The 20,837-nt window shown below is 44.0% G+C and overlaps 2 protein-coding genes across 11 annotated transcripts in view; one reads left to right on the top strand and one right to left on the bottom strand.

Moving 5' to 3' along the window:
- Positions 1-2,009, bottom strand: part of DLG2 (discs large MAGUK scaffold protein 2) — a 1,558,615-nt gene extending 1,556,606 nt beyond the window's left edge. For all 6 annotated transcript variants that reach the window (XM_075061772.1, XM_075061757.1, XM_075061758.1 and 3 more), the window contains exon 1: positions 699-2,009. In XM_075061772.1, coding sequence (XP_074917873.1) covers positions 699-717 — 19 coding nt within the window. In that variant the 5' untranslated portion in view covers positions 718-2,009. The remainder of the gene's footprint in view (positions 1-698) is intronic.
- A 499-nt stretch (positions 2,010-2,508) lies between these two features.
- On the top strand, positions 2,509-20,837 carry LOC116824026 (transmembrane protein 126A). 5 transcript variants are annotated; one of them, XM_075061775.1, is made up of 6 exons: positions 2,783-3,113; positions 4,646-4,767; positions 12,042-12,089; positions 18,520-18,713; positions 19,284-19,398; positions 20,556-20,837. In XM_075061775.1, the coding sequence occupies exons 3-6, from the start codon at positions 12,058-12,060 to the stop codon at positions 20,758-20,760; spliced, it is 546 nt and encodes a 181-aa protein (XP_074917876.1). In that variant the 5' UTR covers positions 2,783-3,113; positions 4,646-4,767; positions 12,042-12,057; the 3' UTR covers positions 20,761-20,837. The 5 variants fall into 5 exon arrangements, with proteins under 5 accessions (XP_032634930.1, XP_074917876.1, XP_032634931.1 ...); XM_032779039.2 differs by lacking the exons at positions 2,783-3,113; positions 12,042-12,089 and adding an exon at positions 2,509-2,634; XM_032779040.2 differs by lacking the exon at positions 12,042-12,089 and having other exon boundaries at positions 2,787-3,113.

Genomic DNA, 20,837 nt, shown 5'->3' with positions numbered 1-20,837 from the left:
AAAAGGTTATATTACTTTAATAAATCTAGCAATGATGCAAAAAACGCAACATTGCTACATTTATTAAAGTAATATAACCTTTTATATCCTAACATGCGGAAACCTCAAAGCTCGTTAAAATCATGTAGTTCTCATAATTAAAAACATTGTTGGATAACAAAAAGGTTGAAACTTTTACTGGCAAAGTGCACTGAAACCAGTTTTTACATTTATTTTTACTGCTACTGCTGGCGGAGTTACATGCTGTATGTTTAAAGAAAAGGTATTGGGTTAAAAACTTTTTTAAAAAACAAGAACAGACATTACTAATGTTACAATCACCACCTAAGAATACTGAAGCAAATATTTTATGGCTAACTTTGCACTCTTTATACTCTCTTTCTATTGGAATTATTTAAGATACACAAATTAATTTCAAACTCTCTTGGCCCCTGGTTTTAAGTTTTGTAACGGCTGATTTTTACAAAACCTAATTTCAAGATCAAATATGACATGACAAATCTTAAAACATTCTTCTAAATGTGTGAGGGTTTGTAATCTAGAATTGTAAATGCATAAATTGTTTCCCTCCCTGCAAAAGGAAAACAAATCACTCCCCCGCTGAAATGCTTTTTTTTTACATTTAAAATTGCAAGCACTAGAGATCTACAATCTAGAAAATGTAGATGTAAAATGAGACAGGAAACTTCATAGCCCACCTTTCTTCTTGACTGGCATTCTTGGTCTTACTTCTGGTACTGGACACAAGTGCTTATTTACTGGTATCAATGATGTCCCACTGGGGATCGCCTTCTGAGCTCAGGAATTAAGTATTTGTTCAAATCACTTAAACAGTTCAGTTAGGAAATACAGCTTCAGTCTTCTTTTTCTAGCAGTACTGACTATTTTCTCCAGTTAAACTTCTAGTGCCTCCGACGGAATAAGAAAAAAAGAAGAATTTTGAAAGAGTGGTTTTCAATTTTTGTAAAATATTTTTGAATCTATAAAAATACAAGAGAAAATGCTCCTTGGCATATAAAACTCTATTATAACTCCTCTTCTGGCAGCAAAAGTTTGTCAGTTAAACAACTCTATGTAAGACAATTAAGGCACAATCCATCTATAGGCAGCTGTCTTAATATTCCACCTGAACAAGTTCAAAGACATTTGAGTTTCAGGACAAAAATTCCCAAATAATCCAAATAAATTTCTGGGGAAGACAAAAGCAATCCAAAATAATTGTATGAACTCCTTTCACTGGAACTTGGGTGAATTTGCTAGTTATGTATAGCTGTACTGGATGCATACACAGCAGACTAAAAAGGTTCCTTTTTTCCCCACTGCACAAATGTTTTCAAATCTCGCACTCTTACCCAACAGAAGTCACTCCTCAGCCACTTTCATTTTTATTCTCTCCACCCAGCCTTATGGTCTTTAATGTCCCTCTGATCCTCCCATGTATTAAAAGAGAGGATTGAAAAGGAGGAAAGCAATCCCTTGAAATGGAATTATTAAAGTGACAGTGCTGCTCACTGGGCACTTTGGCAGAGCAGACTGCTTTATTCTGGAGCCATTTACTTCATGCCATTTCTTTCCTTGCAAAGCAGCCGCCTTATGAAGGAGGAGCAGAGAGGGCTTGGAGCAGAGCTTCACAAAAGGTTAATTTTCAGAAATGCTGCAGTGTCAGTGGAATAAAAAAGCAAGCCATGAAATGAGTCCAGTTTCCCCAAACACAGACGTAGCTGCGTGGCCTCAGTATAAGCCCTTCTCTCCCCCTTTTTCTGCAGAAAAGAGTTGGATTTCCCCCATGTAGCTTAAGAAAGGTATGAAAATGTCATGCAGCTTCCAAATGTTTCCCTGCATGCATGAGGAGCCGTGGTGCATGTTACATAACTCTGCTTTGCATGTATCTTCTGGGAGAGATGGACACTGTGTTTGGGGGTGTTCTGCTCTTTAATGTTCACCATTCAGACCCGGGCCTCTCTCTCTGTTTCCCACTACAAATAGATCTTTTCCCCCGTCCTCTTCGGGGCGGGCTCGTTGCGTTCTGGGCTGCGGTGCCGGGAGGTGAGGGGGGAGCAGGGCAGGTTGAAGGTGGGGAGAGGGTGCGGGGCAGGGGAGGGGCTGAGGATGAGGAAATTGCGAGGAGGGGGGCAGGGAGCTGGGAGTCGCTGGAGGCTGGGCGGGAGGGGCCCGCGGGCAGCGCCTAGTAGGATGTTGAGGCCTGGGGCAAGGGAGCGGCCGCTGCCTCCGCCCGTGTCAGCCGGTTACCCCGAGGACTAAGGGGCCCCCATTGAGGGCACGGCTAGGGGGAGTCTCCGCGTCTCCAGCTGCAGGGTCTCGGTTCAGCCCCGTCTCCATGGAGGAGCCGCCGATGCCTTCGCCATCCTCCTCCCCTAGCAACGAGATCCAGGCCCTCCAACTCCGTGGCCAATCAGGAGTAGCTATGCTGGGGCTTCGGGGACTGTCCAATCATCGACGCCTTCCGAGGGGGAGTCGGAATGGTCGTGTCTAGGTCATATGACTGGACAAGATGGCGGCCCCCGAGGAGGAATGCGTGTGACGGGGAGGAGCCATGTTGTGGGGCCTGTAGGGGTGGCACTGATATTCCCGAAGAAGGAGCAGCGGCAGCTGGGGTAGGGCACCCAGCATAAGGTAAAACAGGGGCAGCGGGGCACGACTTTGCTTTACAGAGCTTGAGGTCCCCCCCTCCCCCCGAGACAGACCAAAGTCGCATCCGCCCAGCTCCAAGGAGGAAGCTGCACAGCTCGGGGGTGACCTGTCCGCAAGGTCCCGCTGCGTCTCTGCGTTTGCAGGAGAAATCAGTAGGGGTGGGACTCTGGCAAGGCAGCAGGAGCCGCTGGGTGGTTGGCTGCTACGTTCCTGAAGACACGAACAGAAAGAGACCTTAAAACAGGGTGGAGGGAAGGTAGAGGCAGAGCCATTGTACACTCACTTGGAAGATTATTGCTGACGTCTTGAAGGTTATACAGCAAAATTATTTACAAGGAAAAGCAACTGTCGTTACGTGAATAGTATTAAACTAGGCAACCCATTTGCTGTACTCAGATTGAAGTGAGACAGTTAACACCTGCAGAATGCTTTATGGATTCTCTTCAGCAGTCCTTCACTAGGTAAAAATGGGAGTGGGCCAAGTCATCACACTCTTCAGTACAAGTTTTGGGGTGCCACCTCAGAAAAAAATCCCAGTCACCCTGTAAGTCAGGTAACTGGGGAATAAGGTTTGAAGGCTGACATTATCTTGTTATACAGCAGAACCTCAGAGTTATGAACAAATCGGGAATGGAGGTTTTTTGTAACTCCGAACAAAATATTGTGGTTGTTCGTTTAAAAGTTTACAACTGAACATTGACTTAATACACTTTTGAAGCTTTACTGTGCAAAAGAAAAATGCTGCTTTCCCTTTATTTGTTTTTAGTAGTTTATCTTTAACACAGTTCTGTAATGTATTTGGTTTATTTATTTATTTTTGTCTCTGCTGCTGCTTGATTGTGCACTTCCTGTTCCAAATAAGGTGTATGATTGACTGGTCAGTTTGTAACTCTAAGGTTCTACTGTATGCCCTGTTGTTGTAGCTGTGTTGGTCACAGGATCTTAAAGAGACAAGGTGGGTGAGGTAATATCTCTTCTTGGACCAACTTCTGTCAGTGAGATAAGTGTTTGAGCGTACACAGAACTCTTCTTCCTAGACCTGAAGAAGAGCTCTGTGTAAGCCCTAGAGCTTCACTCTCTCACGATGGGGTGCAGTCCAGACCAGTGAGAAGCTGTGTCACCACTTACCCTCGAATCTGGGGTGCATCATGGTGTTTTGCTGCTATAGCTCTCAAACTGGGCTTCTCACTGATAGCATGCAGGTCACACCCTAGATCAGGGGCAGGCAATCTATGGCACGGGTGCCGAAGGCGGCACACGAGTTGATTTTCAGTGGCACTCATGCTGCCCGGGTCCTGGCCACCGGTCTGGGAGGTTCTGTGTTTTAATTTAATTTAAATGAAATTTCTTAAACATTTTAAAAACCTTACTTTACGTACAACAATAATTTAGTTATATATAATAGACTTATAGAAAGAGACCTTCTAAAAACGTTAAAATGTATTATCAGCATGTGGAACCTTAAATTAGAGTGAATAAATGAAGACTCGGCACACCACTTCTGAAAGGTTGCCGACCCCTGCCCTAGATCATGCCCTTTCAGTCTCTTGAGGGCTTTTATTTTCTTGAGATGTTAAAGCAAGGGTCGGCAACCTTTCAGAAGTGGTGTGCCAAGTCTTAATTTATTCACTCTGATTTAAGGTTTCGCGTGCCAGTAATACATTTTAATATTTTTAGAAGGTCTCTCTCTGTAAGTCTATAATATATAACTAAATTATTGTTGTATGTAAAGTAAATAAGGTTTTTAAAAAGTTTAAGAAGTTTCATTTAAAGTTTCATTTAAAAATTAAATTAAAATGCAGAGCCTCCCAGGCCGGTGGCCAGGACCCAGGCAGTGTGAATGCCACTGAAAATCAGCTTGCCATAGGTTGCCTACCCCTGTGTTAAAGCATTAGCTCGTAACTTTTGCATGACAAGCAGGCAAATGATACCTGATTATATTGTGGCAATGTCACTTAACCAAAACTGCCTTGTTTCTCACTTTATGATCCAGAGCCTTAAAATGTCAGGGAGAGAGGTTGAACTAAATTCACTACAGGAAAATGCAAGGCTTCGACGTATGAAAAAAATGGACGCTCTGCTAAATAAGTTTGTTCGGCTTCCAGAAGCAGACCAGTAAGTGATGCTCGGGTCTTCATTTGTTTTACCAATTAAGCCCTTTTTTGTTCTTATATTTGTAAATCGATGAATGATTTTCAGAGATATTGAATCATATTGAAATGTAAATGATGACTTCAGGGAAATTGCTAAACTGGCCAGGGCTCAATGTTTTGTTTATTTTAGAAGGAGTCCCCTGTGCTGTCTAACCAAATTTCAGGTGGTGACATGAGAGGAGATGAGGGGTGCACTGAGCTACTCTATCCCTCCCCCACACTTGGATGGTGAATGGAGAAAGCGCAGGTTCCACTCCTTCCAGCACACTGAGTGGCACAGCTACACTGCCTCCTCAGGGAACATATGCTCTGTCGGGTGTTCGGTGCATCATGCTCCCTCCCCAGAACAGCAGGGATCATAGAATATCGGGGTTGGAAGGGACCTCAGGAGGTCATCTAGTCCAACTCCCTGCTCAAAACAAGACCAATCCCTAGACAGATTTTTGCCCAAGATCCCTTAATTGCCCCCTTAAGGATTGAACTCACAACCCTGGGTTTAGCAGGCCAATGCTCAAACCACTGAGCTATGCCTCAAAGCCATGATAGAACCCATTTATTGGAACCTATTGCCAAGCACCTAGCTTCTCAACACCAATCAATTATAAAACAAAGCTTCTAATCTTAAATTGGTCAGCAGATGAGCCTGTGCCCTGTAACAAGATAATCTTCATTCCTGTCCCAGCTCGTGCTGCTAGACTGAACCAAAATCTGAGGAAAAATTTGTTAAACTAGTGTCTTCCATTCTGCATGTTACACTTTTTATGGTGGACCATGGAAGGGAGCAGCTGCTAGAGGCCTGGGCCTTTTTCTGAGATTGCCCTGCAATGCGGTGGCACTACTGGAGCCTGGGCATCGGGAGAGATATCTAACAAGAGGCTATGGTCGGGGGAAAGGAGCCCTCTGTGAAGTCACATTTAATGCACATAGTTGTAGTTCAGCCAGTCCTGTCATTCTCTTTTCCTCCACTCTGCTCAAATCCTTGACCTCTAGAACAAAAACCTCTATAAATAGCATAGCACTTCTGCTTCTACTAGCCCCCCATGCTGACTTCTCAGCAGCAAAAATCTCTTTTTTCCCCTTATAACCTTTTTAAGGGTCCAAGCTTAACTAGGTTCAGCTAGACTTGTTGCCTTGGACTCTGTAAACCCCTGCTGGGATTTCACCTCAAAACCCCACAGTACTGCCTGGATCAGCAGGGTCTCACAGGAACACCAATGGAATAGTAAGGCAGGACTGCAGAGCACTCACTAGGGCAGTGTTTCATGCAGCCATGACAGCCTCCTGGGCGGTAATTGCTGGGGGAGCATTAGTCCCTCCCTCCCTGTTGCTACTGGATGTGCCACCCTGCACTGCCTCTGGAGACAGGTGGGGCACAGCTCACTTACTAGTTATCTGGGAGGTTGTGAAAAGTGACATTAACAAAAATACAGGTATCAGTTTTCACAACCTTCCAAATAGCTAGTAAGTGAGCAGTGAAAAGTGACATTAACAAATATATAAATATCACTTTTCATAGCATTATTTTTATTATTGAGTCTGCAAAAAACCCCGACATATGTAAATTACAAAGATAAGGATGTGTATCTGTGCATATTTAATTGTTTTTCCTAAAGTTAAGTATTTTAGGGAAAAGTGTGAGTGCAGCCATGAGCGAGAGTTGGTGGCCACACTCAGAGGCCACCAAAAAATATGTTGTAAGAACCCCTGCACTTGGGGACAGTGAATGACCTGTACATCCTATCACATGCTGCCTGTGCAGAGCTTAACCCACATCAACTGCTACAAAGATCATGACTTCTGAAATGGTAACGGTTAAGCAGTGGTGTTGTAGCCATGTTGGTCCCAGGATGAGAGAAGCAAGGTGGTAAAGTAATTATTTTTTAGTGCATCAGCTTCTGTTGTTGGAAAAGACAGGCTTTCAAGCTTCACAGAGTTCTTCCCTCGAGTCTGAAGAAAGTAACCAGCGTGTCCAAGCTAAATACAAGGTGGGACAGATTGATCAGCATAAGGGGTATGCTCATGTTGTAGGAGACTACTTGAAATGAAGTGGGCAATTAACACCTCTTCAGTGGTAGGCTAATGGAGGGTTAATAGGCAGCATATGAGACATAAGGATGCTCTGTGAGACACTGCAAACACTAGTGGAAGACATAGAATTTTGCCATTTAAAATAGGAATTTTGCAACATGAAGAAAAAGAAGGCCAAACTTAACAGTGACATCTACAGGTCTGTCGCATCGTATGCGTATTTAACATGCGCGATTTCAGCTTTATGCGGTCGGCAAAATCAAAGAGAGAAAAATAACCATTTTAATACTGTACCTGTAGTGCAGGCGATTCCGCCTGCCATTTAACTCAATGTAATTTTGACTATACGCGGTTTTTGCTTTACGTGCTAACCGCGGAACGGAACCTCCGCGTAAAATGAGACTCGCCTGTACTTCCTTGGCAAATGCAGGAAACAAGTCGTCATTCCCTGAGGACTCACTATCTGTAACTCTCTGACCACTGCATAAAGCTCTAAATATGTTGAGTAGCTCTGCAGAAGGACTTCAGGAAAACTGAGGAATCATCTCCTGCATCTCACATATTCCAGAAGAGACCACTTCAAACCATCACATGCTCCCATACACAGGAAGGAAAGAAAAAAAAAATCAGGAAACCTACATGGATGCAACAGGGAAGTAACTCCAAAGCAGACATGTGATACTGCCCCTCATTGTCAAAGTGGTTCCTCAAAGCCTCTCTGATGTTAGTAGCAGCCCTGTGGGTTCCTCTGACAGCCCTAGCATCTGGCTGTTCAAATTGTGTACCAGGAAGTCTGCCTCAGTGCTCCAAACCTGAGCAAACATTTCACTCTTAGATTCAAACAGATTATGCAAAGTGCAGCACATGGCTATGACCAAGGGAATATTATCCTCGGTAAAGTCTAGCCTGCCATTTAAACAACTCCAGCGAGCTTTCAAACGGCCAAAGGCAGATTTGACTACCATGAGGCACCTGCTCAGCCTGTTGTTAAAACGCTCCTTGCGCTGTTCAGGTGCCCTGTGTAAGCTTTCATGGGTCAGGTCTGTAAGAGGTAAGCCAGGTCTCCCAGGATTACTATGGGCATTTCCACATTCCCCCACTGTGAACTTGTGGTCTGGAAAGAAAGTCTCTGCCTGCAGCTTTCTGTACAGGCCACTGTTCCTGAAGATGCGTGTGTCATGCACCTTTCCAGACCAGCTTGCACTGATGTCCGTGAAATGCCTCCAGTGATTCACAAGCACCTGCAACACCCAGGAGAAGTATCCCTTCCTACTGATGTATTCAGAGGCAAGGTGGTCTGGCGCTAAAATTGGAATGTGTGTGCCATCAATCGCTCTGCCACAGTTAGGGAAACCCATCTCTGCAAAGCCATCCACTGTTACATGTACATTTCCCAGATTCATGGTCCTATGCAGCAGGATGCAATGTATTGCCCTGTACACTTGGAGTAATTCAGCCCCAAAAGTGGACTTTCCTATTCCAAACTGATTTGCAACTAACCAGTAGCAGTCTGGATTCACCACATTCACACACAGCAATTGCAACAGGCTTCTCTGCCGGAAGGGCATCTCTCAGTCTGGTGTCCTTGTGCCTCAGGTCAGGGGACAACTCAGCATATAGCTTCATGAAGGTTGCTTTATGCATCCTAAAGTTCTGTACCTACTGGTCATCATCCCACACCTTCATGACAATGCGATCCAACCAGTCAGTGCTTGTTTCCTAGCCCAAAAGCGATGGTCTACCGTATGCAGCTGCTTTGTGAATGCACAAAGCACTGATAAGTTGCTGCTGTCCATATCACACTTGAGTGCCTGCGATTCATCCTCTGCTAACTTTGTGAGTAACTCTGACAGTAACTAGGCTGCCATGCACAATGTCCTCACGACAGCTAACAGCACATAGGAGTGTGGAATCCATCCTCTCCCACTGCAGCCGCTGGCATGAACTACAAAAGAATGACAGTTGGAAAAACAGCATGAAAGGAAGCCTGAGACCTTTGGAGGGGTGGGGGACAAAGCGGGGAATGACGGTACATTTTTGCACATCTCAGGATGTGCCAAGCGCCATTTCTGCATACCTACAACACCTAGCGACAGATGGTGTTGGCAGCCACAGTCCATTGCTCTCACTGTTGACAAAGATGCCCCAAATGTGGACGCGATCTGTCGACATAGGGAGCAAATGTAGACACGCCTTGGCGACTTTGCTTTTGTCGGTTTTTCCTTGGTGACATTAGTTTCATCGAAAAAAACTTGCCAGTGTAGACAAGCCCTTCAATACACAAACCGGGAAACCCAGGCAGACCCATCATATCTGGACACGGCACGCTTATTGAAGGAATATCAGTACTTGTAGAAACCATCCTCAAGTCATTCACCACCCAAAGGGCTAGTTTCCTCCAAGACACAACCATGTTCCTCCAGAAACTGTACAACATTAACAGCCTCCTTCAGAACACCATCACTGCGCACCGTGGATGTCACCTCCTTGTATACCAACATTCCTTACCATGACAACATCACTGCCTGTCTCAAATACCTACAAAATAATAAACAGTGCTTAGAAATCCACCTCAAACACATCGTCAAACTCATCCATTTCATCCTTACCCATAATAATTTTAAATTTAACAACAAACATTTGTTCCAAACCATGGGAACAGCTGAAGAATTTCTGGGAAAATGCACCCTGAATACAATGATATACCTGAGTTACATCAATGATGTTTTCAGCCTCTGGACAGACAACCCAAACTCTCAATAAAAGGATTAGGGCCTATCTTATAGTGCCCTCCTTCTACTGGACAAGGCTTTGCTCTTGCTGAGTCAGCTCACTCCTTAGGTTAATTCTGTCTGAACTCGCTCTCAAGGAATCCAAAGAAGCAGTTTGCAGCAGGGTTAGTTGTTTTATTTAAGCCTTCTTAACAAAATCAAAACCGTGCAGATTCTTCCCTCAAGATTCTGTGCAGGGTGACTTGTCCATTCCCCAAGGTTGGCTCTGTCTACAAAAGCACTTTGGTTGGTCAGGAGTATGGAAAAAAAACACCTCCAAAAGAACCGGTGTGGACAGCACTGTGTTGGCAGGAGATATTCCCAACTGCTATAGCTACTGCCACTTGTTGGAGGTGGTTTAATTATGCTGACAGAGCTCTCTCCTGTCAGCATTAAGCAGCTACATGGGACACCTTACAGCAGCGCAGCTGTGCCGCTGTAAGGTCTGTAGTGTAGACATAGCCTCAGTCCCTCACACCAGTGGCCAAAATTTCCTGGCTCTTAGCTCAGAGTCTCAGCAATAAAGTACTCCACACAATCTCCCTTCTATCTGGTTTCTAGAGCAGTTCCTCTTTGTAGCAGCTCCACTAGCAGTCTGTACTGCCCCCACCCTGTCAGCTTTCTGGAGAACATTAGTGTCTTCTCTTCTCTCCCACCCCTCATTTCCTGCTGGCTTCTTTTATGAAGATTAGCTTATTAAGTTGCAACTCTTTGTCCAGTGCAGAGGGCGGGGCTAATCAGACAGCCAGCTGTAGGCCTCTGACCCCAAAGGAATTACCCTTATACTTTCACACTCCCTCAGATTTCCACCACAACCTCAGCAACCAGCACCCATCCATCAAACTCTCTCTAGAACACTCCGTCACCAGCATCAGCTTCTTGGACACCACAACCAGCTTCAATAATTGTACCCTACAGGCATCTATATACAAGAATCCCAAGATAACCACACCTACCTGTGCAGCTCAGTAACTGTCCCATAGACACCAGGAAATCTTATCTACTGCCAGGCTCTCAGATACCACAGAATATACTCTGAAGAGACAATCCAGGAGACACACTTAAAACTGCCTTACCCAAATAAGGACACTCCACCAGAGAAGTAGATTGTATCATGGAACAGGCCACCCCAGTAGATTGTGCTTCAATACGGGGGGGATTGACAGCACACCTCTAGTTGTCAACTACCACCCTGCACTAGAACGCATATGTGGCATAAGTAGATAATTACAACCCATAATAAATGGGGACCACATCCTTAACTAAATCTTTCATGATCCCCTGCCCCTTTTCTGACCTTCAAATACCCCAGCCTTGCCAAGCTTCCCACAGACACACCAATTCAAAGTGACACCAGCCGCTGCCATACAACAAATGCAAAACTTGCAGGCAGTCTCCACTGTATGATGGCCAATACCCCCCCACCCCCACAACACACCTTTTGGGATTTATAGGTCCTACATATGCTCGTCACATGTGGTGTACCACATTCAGTACATCAAATGCCCCCAACAACAAATTGTGTGTGAAACCAATCAATCACTAGGCTCTCCAGTGAACTCACACACAAAAATGATCAGACATGCTATCCACCGTGAGTGAACACTTTTCACAAAGTAATCACTCTGTATCACTCACAGGGTACGTCCAGACTACCCACCGTATCGGCGGATAGTGATTGATTTTTCAGGGATCGATACATCGCATCTCATCTAGACGCTATATATTGATCCCCGAACACGCTCCCGTCGACTCCGGAACTCCATTGGAGCGAGCGGCGGTAGCGGAGTCAACACGGGGAGCCACGGAGGTCGATCCCGCGCCGTGAGGACCTGAGGTAAATCTATCTAAGATACTTCGACTTCAGCTATGCTATTCATATAGCTGAAGCTGAGTATCTTAGATTGATTACCACACCCCCCCAGTGTAGACCAGCCTCCAGTCCTCATCTTTAAAGGAAACCTGCACATCACCTTCAAAAAATGAGCCTGGGAATTTAAACTCATCAGTCTGCTGGATGCTAAAAATCATGGACTTAACAGAGACAGATTTTATGGCCCATTACAACTTGTTACACGCCCTGCTGCCTACTAGCCCTCCATTGTCCTACCATAGAAGAGCTTTTAATGGCCCACTTCATTGTAGGAAATCATTTAAAATGTGTGAATCCTCTATGCTTAACAGTCTGTCTTACCTTGTATTGAGCTTGGACTCTCTAGTTATCTTCTCCCTATCCGAGGAAGAGTTTGGTGATGCTTGAAAGCGTTTGCAGCAACAGAAATGATCCAATAAAAGCTCCCTCATTTTGTGTCTCTCATTTGTAAGTTTTGGTAGTACCAACTTAAAATGTCACATATTAATCTAATCTTTCAAAATCAGGCTTGAGCTATATAGCATCTTAAACTACAGGTAGCTTGTATTCACTTTTGAAAATTAGGTAAATGTAACGAGGGATGGAGGAGGTCAGAATTTTCCTTTCAGAAGTGTAAGTGAATTTCTACACTAAATTTTTTTGATGCAGATGCTGAAGTGTTTGGAGGATTGGAACCTAAATCAATATAGGTTTAAAAAAATGAATGATTAATTTTGCCTTAAAGTATTTAGAATATTGAAGTTTTGTAAATGGGTGGATTTTAAGAAAATGTATTTTAATTTCTAAATATTATAGAGATTGTCACATTTGATAATTTTGTAAATACATGAGACATTTGGTTTGGAATAAATTTTGTAGCCAGTTAAGCATTTTATTTTGTTTGAGTTTAAGCAGCAAATCCAACTTAATGATGGCACTTTAAAAACTACACATAAAAATGGCACAGCATCAGAGGCAACGTAGCTTTCAGTTAATTCCTTGACCTGGCAGTGGCTATCATTCTGGCAATATAAAATTAATGAACAGCTAGAGTTATAGGACTAAAGTATTGTTTTCACCTATCTAATTTACCATGCTGTTTGTTAAGTATCAGAGTGGTAGCCATGTTAGTCTGTATCTACAAAAACAAGGAGGAATCCAGTGGCATCCTAAAGACTAACAGATTTATTTAGGCAAAAGCTTTCATGGGTAAAGCTTTCATGGGGTTTTTTACCCATGAAAGCTTATGCCCAAATAAATCTGTTAGTCTTTGAGGTGCCACCAGACTCCTCATTGTTTTTATGCTGGTTATAGTTTTATATAAAAACGCACAGCTTGCTTCAGTAAATCAAGCACATGAAACAAACTGCCAATCAAGCTTACAAAATTAACATTTTTTAATTCCATTTATTGTTTTAGATATTGTAATGAAATGTAGTGTGTCCAAGCTGCCCCATCAAAAGTTCTCCATCCTATAAAGTGATCTGTGCTAGCATAATCTTGTCCCCAAAAAAGGCCTCCTTGAAGTTAATGGGGCTCAGCATGGAAGGAAGGGGCCATGCACAGATTTCAGCTGGCAAGCTCAGAGCAAGAGGAGTTGCCAGTAACTGCAGAGGTCCCCTCCCATGATCCCATGGTTTGTGTTGTTTTCTCTTCCCACCCCCTTGGCTCTCATACTGAGACTGAATCTACATTGTGGAGTGGTCAAGGTGGAAGAAAGGCTAATACCTGGATTTATATCAGTAGCACCCAGAACAGGGGGCCCATTGTCCTAAGTGCTGTACAAACACATAGGAAGTGCATGCCTCAAAATAATCGAATGTAAAATAAGATGCAACATGTGTAAGAAACCTAAGTTAGAAAAAGGGAGAAAGGATTGAAGATAACATTGTGAAGGTGATGCAGTCACACAAGCTGGCTTATGCACAACCTGATGATTCAGATAAAAGTAATTTTGCAATTCATTATATAATCCTTACTATGGCCAGTTTGTTTCCATGACACTTGTCTATTATGTATAGACTTTTTTTTAACCTACCTCTGCCTATTTCTGTTAAACTTACGCAACTTGGGGTATTGTAGTGTCAGAGCAAGTAGGCTGGGCATCTGAACCAAAGGGCAAATAGAGGGATGATTGGAATACAATAGGAAGGGGATGGGGCCTAATGAGTTCCTTCATCCTATAGCCACTCTAATGCATGCATTAAAATTTAGTCACATTGAACTGAATATGCCTGGTTAGGATTGAGGCCAAGATCTGTTCTTACATCACCTTGGATGTTTTGCTTGTATGTACATTTGTCTTTTTACATTTAGACTGTAAACTCATTGAGGAAGAATGTGTCAGCTTACAGTATCTGCTCATACAGCCCCTAGCACATTTCAGACACTGCTAGACTATAAATAAGTAATTTTTGCATTTATCACTGTTCTGCGGGCCATTTTAAAGAATGCTTGATTGATTTCAATAGAGTTCTTCTTAAAGATGGATGGCATATGTCTTGGTTAAAACAAGTTGAATGCAGCTTTTAATAGTCAATATGGACTTGAAAAAAATGAATTGGCTTCTAAAACTGTGTATTGCCTAAGTCAGAGGTGGGCAAAATACGGTCCATGGGCCGGATCCAGCCCATCTAACATTTCTGTCTGGCCCGTCAGGCTCTTTGGCTGCCCGCCCCCTCCCCCCGCGATCTCCGGGACACTGAAAGTCCTGCCTGCCATGGCCCCATGCCACTCCTAGAAGCGGCCAGCTGCTGCTGGCATGTCTCTGTGTGCCCTAGGCAGGGAGGGGGAAGCAGCTCCACACGCTGTCCCCACCCCAAGCACTGTCCTCATAGCTCCCATTGGCCAGAGGTGTGGTGGATGCAGGCATAGGCAGCACACAGAGACCTGCTGCCCCCCTCCCCACAAGAGGTGCGCAGAGACATGCCGGCCGCAGCCACTTTCGGAAGCGGCATGAGGCCACAGCATGCAGGCAGCCTGCCTGAGCCCTGCTGCACCAGGAGCACCCTATGGTAAGCTGGTCAGAGCCATCCCCACCCGCTACCCCAGGTCTGAACCCCCTCCTGAACCCAGCTCCCTCCCAGATCTGTCCCCCCATTAATATAGTAGAAGAGGGATCAGCAACACAGCCCATCAGGGAAATCCGCTGTTGGGCCGGGATAGTTTGTCTACCTGCGGCATCTACAAGTTTGGCCAATTGCAGCTTCTCCTGGCTGCGATTCGCCATTCCTGCCCAATGGGTGCTGCAGAAAGCGGCGTGGGCCGAGGGATGGGCTGGCCGCTTCCCGAACCTGCGGATGGCAACTAACAGAAGTTGCTAGATCACAGGCCCTGGTTCTCATGGGAGACTTTAATCACCGTGATATCTGCTGGGAGAGCAATACAGCGGTGGACAGACAATCCAGGAAGTTTTTGGAAAGTGTAGGGGGCAATTTCCTGGTGCAAGTGCTGGAGGAACCAACTAAGGGCAGCGCTCTTCTTGAGCTGCTGCTCACAAACCAGGAGTAATTAGTAGGGGAAGCAAAAATGGATGGGAACCTTGGAGGCAGTGACCATGACATGGTTGAGTTCAGGATCCTGACACAAGGAAGAAAGGAGAGCAGCAGAATATGAACCCTGGACTTCAGAAAAGCAGACTTTAACTCCCTCAGGGAACTGATGGGCAAGATCCCCTGGGATAAAAACATGAGGGGCAAAGGAGTCCAGGAAAGCTGGCTGTATTTTAAAGAATCCTTATTGAGGCTGCAGGAACAACCCATCCCAATGTGTAGAAAGAATAGTAAATATGGCAGACAACCAGCCTGGCTTAACCGTGAAATCCTTGCTGATCTTAAACACAGAAAAGAATCTTACAAGAAGTGAAAGATTGGACAAATGACCAGGGAGGAGTATAAAAATATTGCTCAGGCATGCAGGAGTGAAATCAGGAAGGCCAAATTACACTTGGAGTTGCAGCTAGCGAGAGATGTTAAGAGTAACAAGAAGGGTTTCTTCAGGTACGTTAGCAACAAGAAGAAAGTCAACGAAAGTGTGGGCCCCTTACTGAATGAGGGAGACAACATAGTGACAGAGCATGTGGAAAAAGCTAATGTACTCAGTGATTTTTTTTGCCTGTCTTCATGAACAAGGTCAGCTCCCTGGGAAGCACATTATGGGGAGGAACTAACCAGCCCTCTGTGGAGAAAGAAGTGGTTCGGGACTGTCATAACTATGAAGGGAAGTGTAACAGCCCTCCTGTGTACAATACTATAAAATCCCTCCTGCCCAGAGACACCAAAATCCTTTTACCTGTAAAGGGTTAAGAAGCTCTGATAACCTGGCTGACACCTGACCCAAAGGACCAATAAAGGGACAAGATACTTTCAAATCTTGGTGGAGGAAAGGCTTTTGTTTGTGTGCTCTTTGTTTTGGGGGTTATTCGCTCTTGGGATTAAGAGGGACCAGACATCAATCCATGCTCTCCAACTTTCTGAACAAGTCTCTCATATTTCAAACTTGTAAGTAACAGCCAGGCAGGTGTGTTAGTTTTATCTTTGTTTTCTCAACTTGTCAATGTTCCTTTTGCTAAAGGGCTTACCTCTGTTTGCTGTGACTTTGAACCTAAGGCTAGTGGGGGTTCCTCTGGGCTCTTTGAACCTGATTACCCTGTAAAGTTATTTTCCATCCTTATTTTACAGAGATGATTTTAACCTTCCTTTCTTTAATTAAAAGCCTTCTTTTTAAGAATCTGATTTTTTTCCTTGTTTTTAAGATCCAAGGAGGTTGGATCTGGACTCACCAAGAATTGGTGGGGGGATAGGAGAGGGCATGGTTAATTTCTCCTTGTTTTAAGATCCAAGGGTTTGGATCGGTGTTCACCAGGAACTTGGTGAAGTCTCTCGAGGTTACCCAGGGAAGGGTGATAGTACTTGGGAGGCAGATATTCTGGGGAAGAAATAGACACAGTTTCCCAAGTGACTCATAAATAATTTGGGTGGCAGCAGCAAAACCAGATCTAAGCTGGTAGTTAAGCTTAGAGGTCCTCATGCAGGTCCCCACATCTGTACCTTAGAGTTCAGAGTGGGGAAGGAACCTTGACATGGTGGCAGAGTGGTGGGATCGTTTTAAACCAAAAGCAAACAAGGTCAGTTCCCAGACTGCTGCACTGGGCAGCACATTATGGGGAGGAGGTAACCAGCTCTCTGTGGAGAAAGAACTGGTTTGGGACTATTTAGAAAACCTAGATGAGCACAAATCCATGGGGCTGGATGCGCTGCATCCGAGGGTGCTAAAGGAGTTGGCAGATGTGATTGCAGAGCCATTGGCCGTTATCTTTGAAAACTCATGGCAATCGGGGGAAGTCCTGGATGACTAGAAAAGGGCGAATGTAGTGCCCATCTTTTAAAAAGGGAAGGAGGAGGATCTGGGGAACTACAGGCCACTCAGCCTCACCTCAGTTCCTGGAAAAATCATGGAGCAGGTCCTCAAGGAATCAATTCTGAAGCACTTACAGGAGAGAAAAGTGATCAGGAAGTCACCAAGGGCAAATCATGCCTGACTAACCTAATTGCCTTCTATGAAGAGATAACTGGGCCTGTGGATGAGGGGAAAGCAGTGGATGTGTTTTTTCCTTGACTTTAGCAAAGGTTTTGATACAGTCTCCTACAGTATTCTTGCCAGCAAGCTGAAGTATGGGCTGGGTAAATGGACTATAACGTGTATAAAAAGCTGCCTAGATTATCGGGCTCAACGGGTAGTGATCAATGGCTCCATGTCTACTTGGCAGCTGGTATCAAGCCGAGTGCCTCAAGGGTCGGTTCTGACAAAGTGGGTATTCACCCACGAAAGCTCATGCTCCAAAACGTCTGTTAGTCTATAAGGTGCCACAGGATTCTTTGCTGCTCATCTGGATTAGTGTGTCCAGTTTTGGGCCCCACACTGCAAGATGGATGTGGAAAAATTGGAAAGAGTCCAACAAAAATGATTAGCGGGCTGGAGCACATGACTTATGAGGAGAGGCTGAGGGAACTGGGATTGTTTAGTCTGCAGAAGAGAAGAATGAGGGGGGATGAGAGCTGCTTTCAACTACCTGAAAGGGGGTTCCAAAGAAGATGGATCTAGACCGTTCTCAGTGGTACCAGATGACAGAACAAGGAGTAATGGTCTCAAGTTGCAGTGGGGGAGGTTTGGGTTGGATATTAGGAAAAACTTTTTCCCTACGAGGGTGGTGAAGCACTGGAATGGGTTACCTAGGGAGGTGGTTGAATCTCATTCCTTAGAGGTTTTTATGGTCAAGCTTGACAAAGCCCTGGCTGATATGATTTAGTTGGGAATTGGTCCTGGTCTGAGCAGGGGGTTGGACTAGATGACCTCCTGAGGTCCCTTCCAACCCTGATAAGTGTGATTCTACCCTACAGGTAAACAAACCGTCCCAGCCCACCAGTGGCTTTCCCTGACAGGCTGCATGCCAAAAATTGCTGATCCCTATAGTAGAACTATGCACCCTATGACAACTTACCAAAATTCATGGAATGGCCTCCCTGTGACAATTACTACCAACCCCTGGACCTAAGTGGTTGTGCTTCTGCTGTTTTAACACCAAGGCTAAACTTGAACAAATTAGTTATTTTTTTCCAGACAGCTTTTTGTGTAGGGTCTTCTCACACAACCTAGTGTTTTTATTAGAATGCTATTATGGGGAAGCATAAATGATCATTTACTGTACCAAAACAGTATTTTTACCTCTGAGAGTCGCCTATACCTTCTGTCTGGATATGCCTGTGGTCCCCTATTAGTGTAGAATCTCAGTTTTAGATGATAATCCATTCACTTGGCCAATTATGCATACTTGAAAGTATACTTACATGTTCTTCCCTGATCTTTACCACTATCACAGTAACTTCAGGCATATGGCAGAGAATACTGTACTAGTTGCTTCTGAAAGCAGGACTACTCCATTTTAGATCATCTTCAGTGTAGTAATTTAATACAGCATGTTCCCAAAACATAAGACTGAGCAAACAGATTTCCTGTACACCACCCAGTTGCAGAAAATTTTAACCTAATTTTCCCCCCCTAACAGGAAACTCTTTACACATGGATCATACTTCCTGGGAATAAATGGAGGCTTTTGTGGTTTAATAGCAAACAGTTTTTTCAGACGCATCCTAAATGTGACAGAGGCTCGGATTGCCTCTTGTTTGCCAATGGCTGTTCTTCCATTCCTTACAACAGCAGCAATTTACCGCAGTGCTGTAACCCAACCTTTAATTTCAGGTAAATTTTTAATTCCTTATGAAGGGCACAGTTTTCAAAGCTCACATGTCATAAAAACTGTCAGTGTGTTTTATATACAAGAGCTTATGCTATTTGCAAAACAGTGAAGCAATGTAGTGTTGAAAACCTCACCTTGTACATGAACTGCCCCATGCACAGAATGTCAAAAGACATAAAAAGGTTTAGGTGAGGGGATATGAATACAGTAGATTTTTCCTATGATATGCCCCACTAATTGTTGAACACTTCACCATCAATGGATCTATGTTTGCAACTCCTGTTTGAATCAGTAATGTTATAATTATTACATCTTGGCACTTCAGTTTAGGTGCAACTACAGCAATACAAATTGGGTTATATTTGATTGAAAACTCTATAGAGCTGAATGGTGGAGATGTGTCATAATACAATAGGTAGACTCTTCCAGTTAATCTCTTTAGTTGAGGTTCGTCATGGCCATTTCTGCTGACAATATATTTCACATCAGAGAGCCTGCCTCTTTAAGCTCATGTTACAATATCTACGTTGTTTTTACATTTTATCTTAACTGTGAAATGACTTGTCACCTAGGTGATCTAATGTGTGCAACCTGTGCCATAGTCAGAGGAGGATTAATTGGGTCTGTTATAGGTGGTCTATATCCCATTTTCTTGGCCATTCCTATAAATGCAGGACTTGCAGCCAGGTATGTGAAATTTTGTTAAACTTGGTTTCTTGGGGCAAATTAATTCTACATAGTTCTTATCCAAAAAGACTGAAATAGCCAACGGCGCTTTGATATTACATAGCAAAAAGGTTTTAAGATGGTTGGAATAAGTAAGATTGCAGAGCAGCATTCAAAAAAGTTATCCTACCTAGCGCCTGCTGCGTGGGACATCTGTTCTATAGGAAAACCAGTTTCCTGAAATATGACTAAACTAATGTTTGAAGGTGGATAACTAAGCATAGGACTAATCAGTTGGAAAAGAACAAGATTAAGCATTTAATACAAGAGGTATTGATCAAGGAACCATGGACAGAGGCCAGGCGCATGAGCTCCCATCTCAATGTTAAAAGCAACAAAGAGTCCTGTGGCACCTTATAGGTTAACGTATTGGAGCATAAGCTTTTGTGGGTCATGCGTCTGACAAAGTGGGTATTCACCCATGAAAGTTTATGTTCCAATATATCTGTTAGTCTATAAGGTGCCACAGGACTCTTTGTTGCTTTTTATAGATCCAGACCAACACGGCTACCCCTGATACTTGATATCTCAACGTTGACTCCCTTTTGTGATCCTAGGCAAATTAGCTCTCTGCCTCCACTTGACAAAATGAGGGTCATACTTACCCCTCAGAGGCATTCTAAGGACTAGTTTGTAAAGCAATTTGAAGATGAGCCTTATAATCATGGCAAGTATTAATACTGTGCTTCAAATCTGGAATACTAGATCACTGGTTCCTGATACCCTAAAAAGCTAGTAAGGGTATGTCTACACAAGAACAAAAAACCCATGGCTGGCCAACTCAGGCTCACAGGACGGTTTCATTGCTGTGTAGACTTCCGGCTCAGGCTGGAGCCTGAGCCCCAGCCCGGAGCCTGAGCCCCAGCCCGGAGCCTGAGCCCCAGCCCGAACCCAGAGGTGGATGCAGCAATGAAACAGCCCTGCATCCTCAGCTCCATAAGCCTGGGTTGGCTGGCATGGGCTAACTAAAGTTATCCAGTTGCTTTGTAGACATACACAAATTTTAGATGTTGGGAATAGAAGGTAATATTTTAAAGAGGAAGATGGTAGTAAAGCAGTTAAGTAAGTAAGTAAAGTAAGTAATAAGACTAAGTTTTATTGTGTTGTGTTCTGTATAGGTACAGCTCAGCTCCATTGCCTGGCAAAGAGAATATGTTACGCTTCTGGATTCAAGTCTCTCAACCAGTCTTTAAGAAGATGAGTTTTGCTATCCTTCTGCAGGCTGGATTTGGAATTTACCTCAGCTCAAGACAGTATGGAATATTTATGAAAATGCTCCAGTTGCCTGAAACAAGCAGCAATCCTGAAGAACTCAAAGATTAAAACTAAAAAACACAGAAGTCCCTCTAATGCTTGTGTGGGTTACCACAATAAACCATGAAACTAAACAAGGCAAGAAA

The sequence above is a fragment of the Chelonoidis abingdonii genome, chromosome 1 (assembly GCF_003597395.2).
Source record: "Chelonoidis abingdonii isolate Lonesome George chromosome 1, CheloAbing_2.0, whole genome shotgun sequence".
Classification (NCBI taxonomy): domain Eukaryota; kingdom Metazoa; phylum Chordata; order Testudines; family Testudinidae; genus Chelonoidis; species Chelonoidis abingdonii.
Note: the sequence above shows the minus strand (reverse complement) of the source record. Positions and strands in the feature narration are given on the sequence as shown.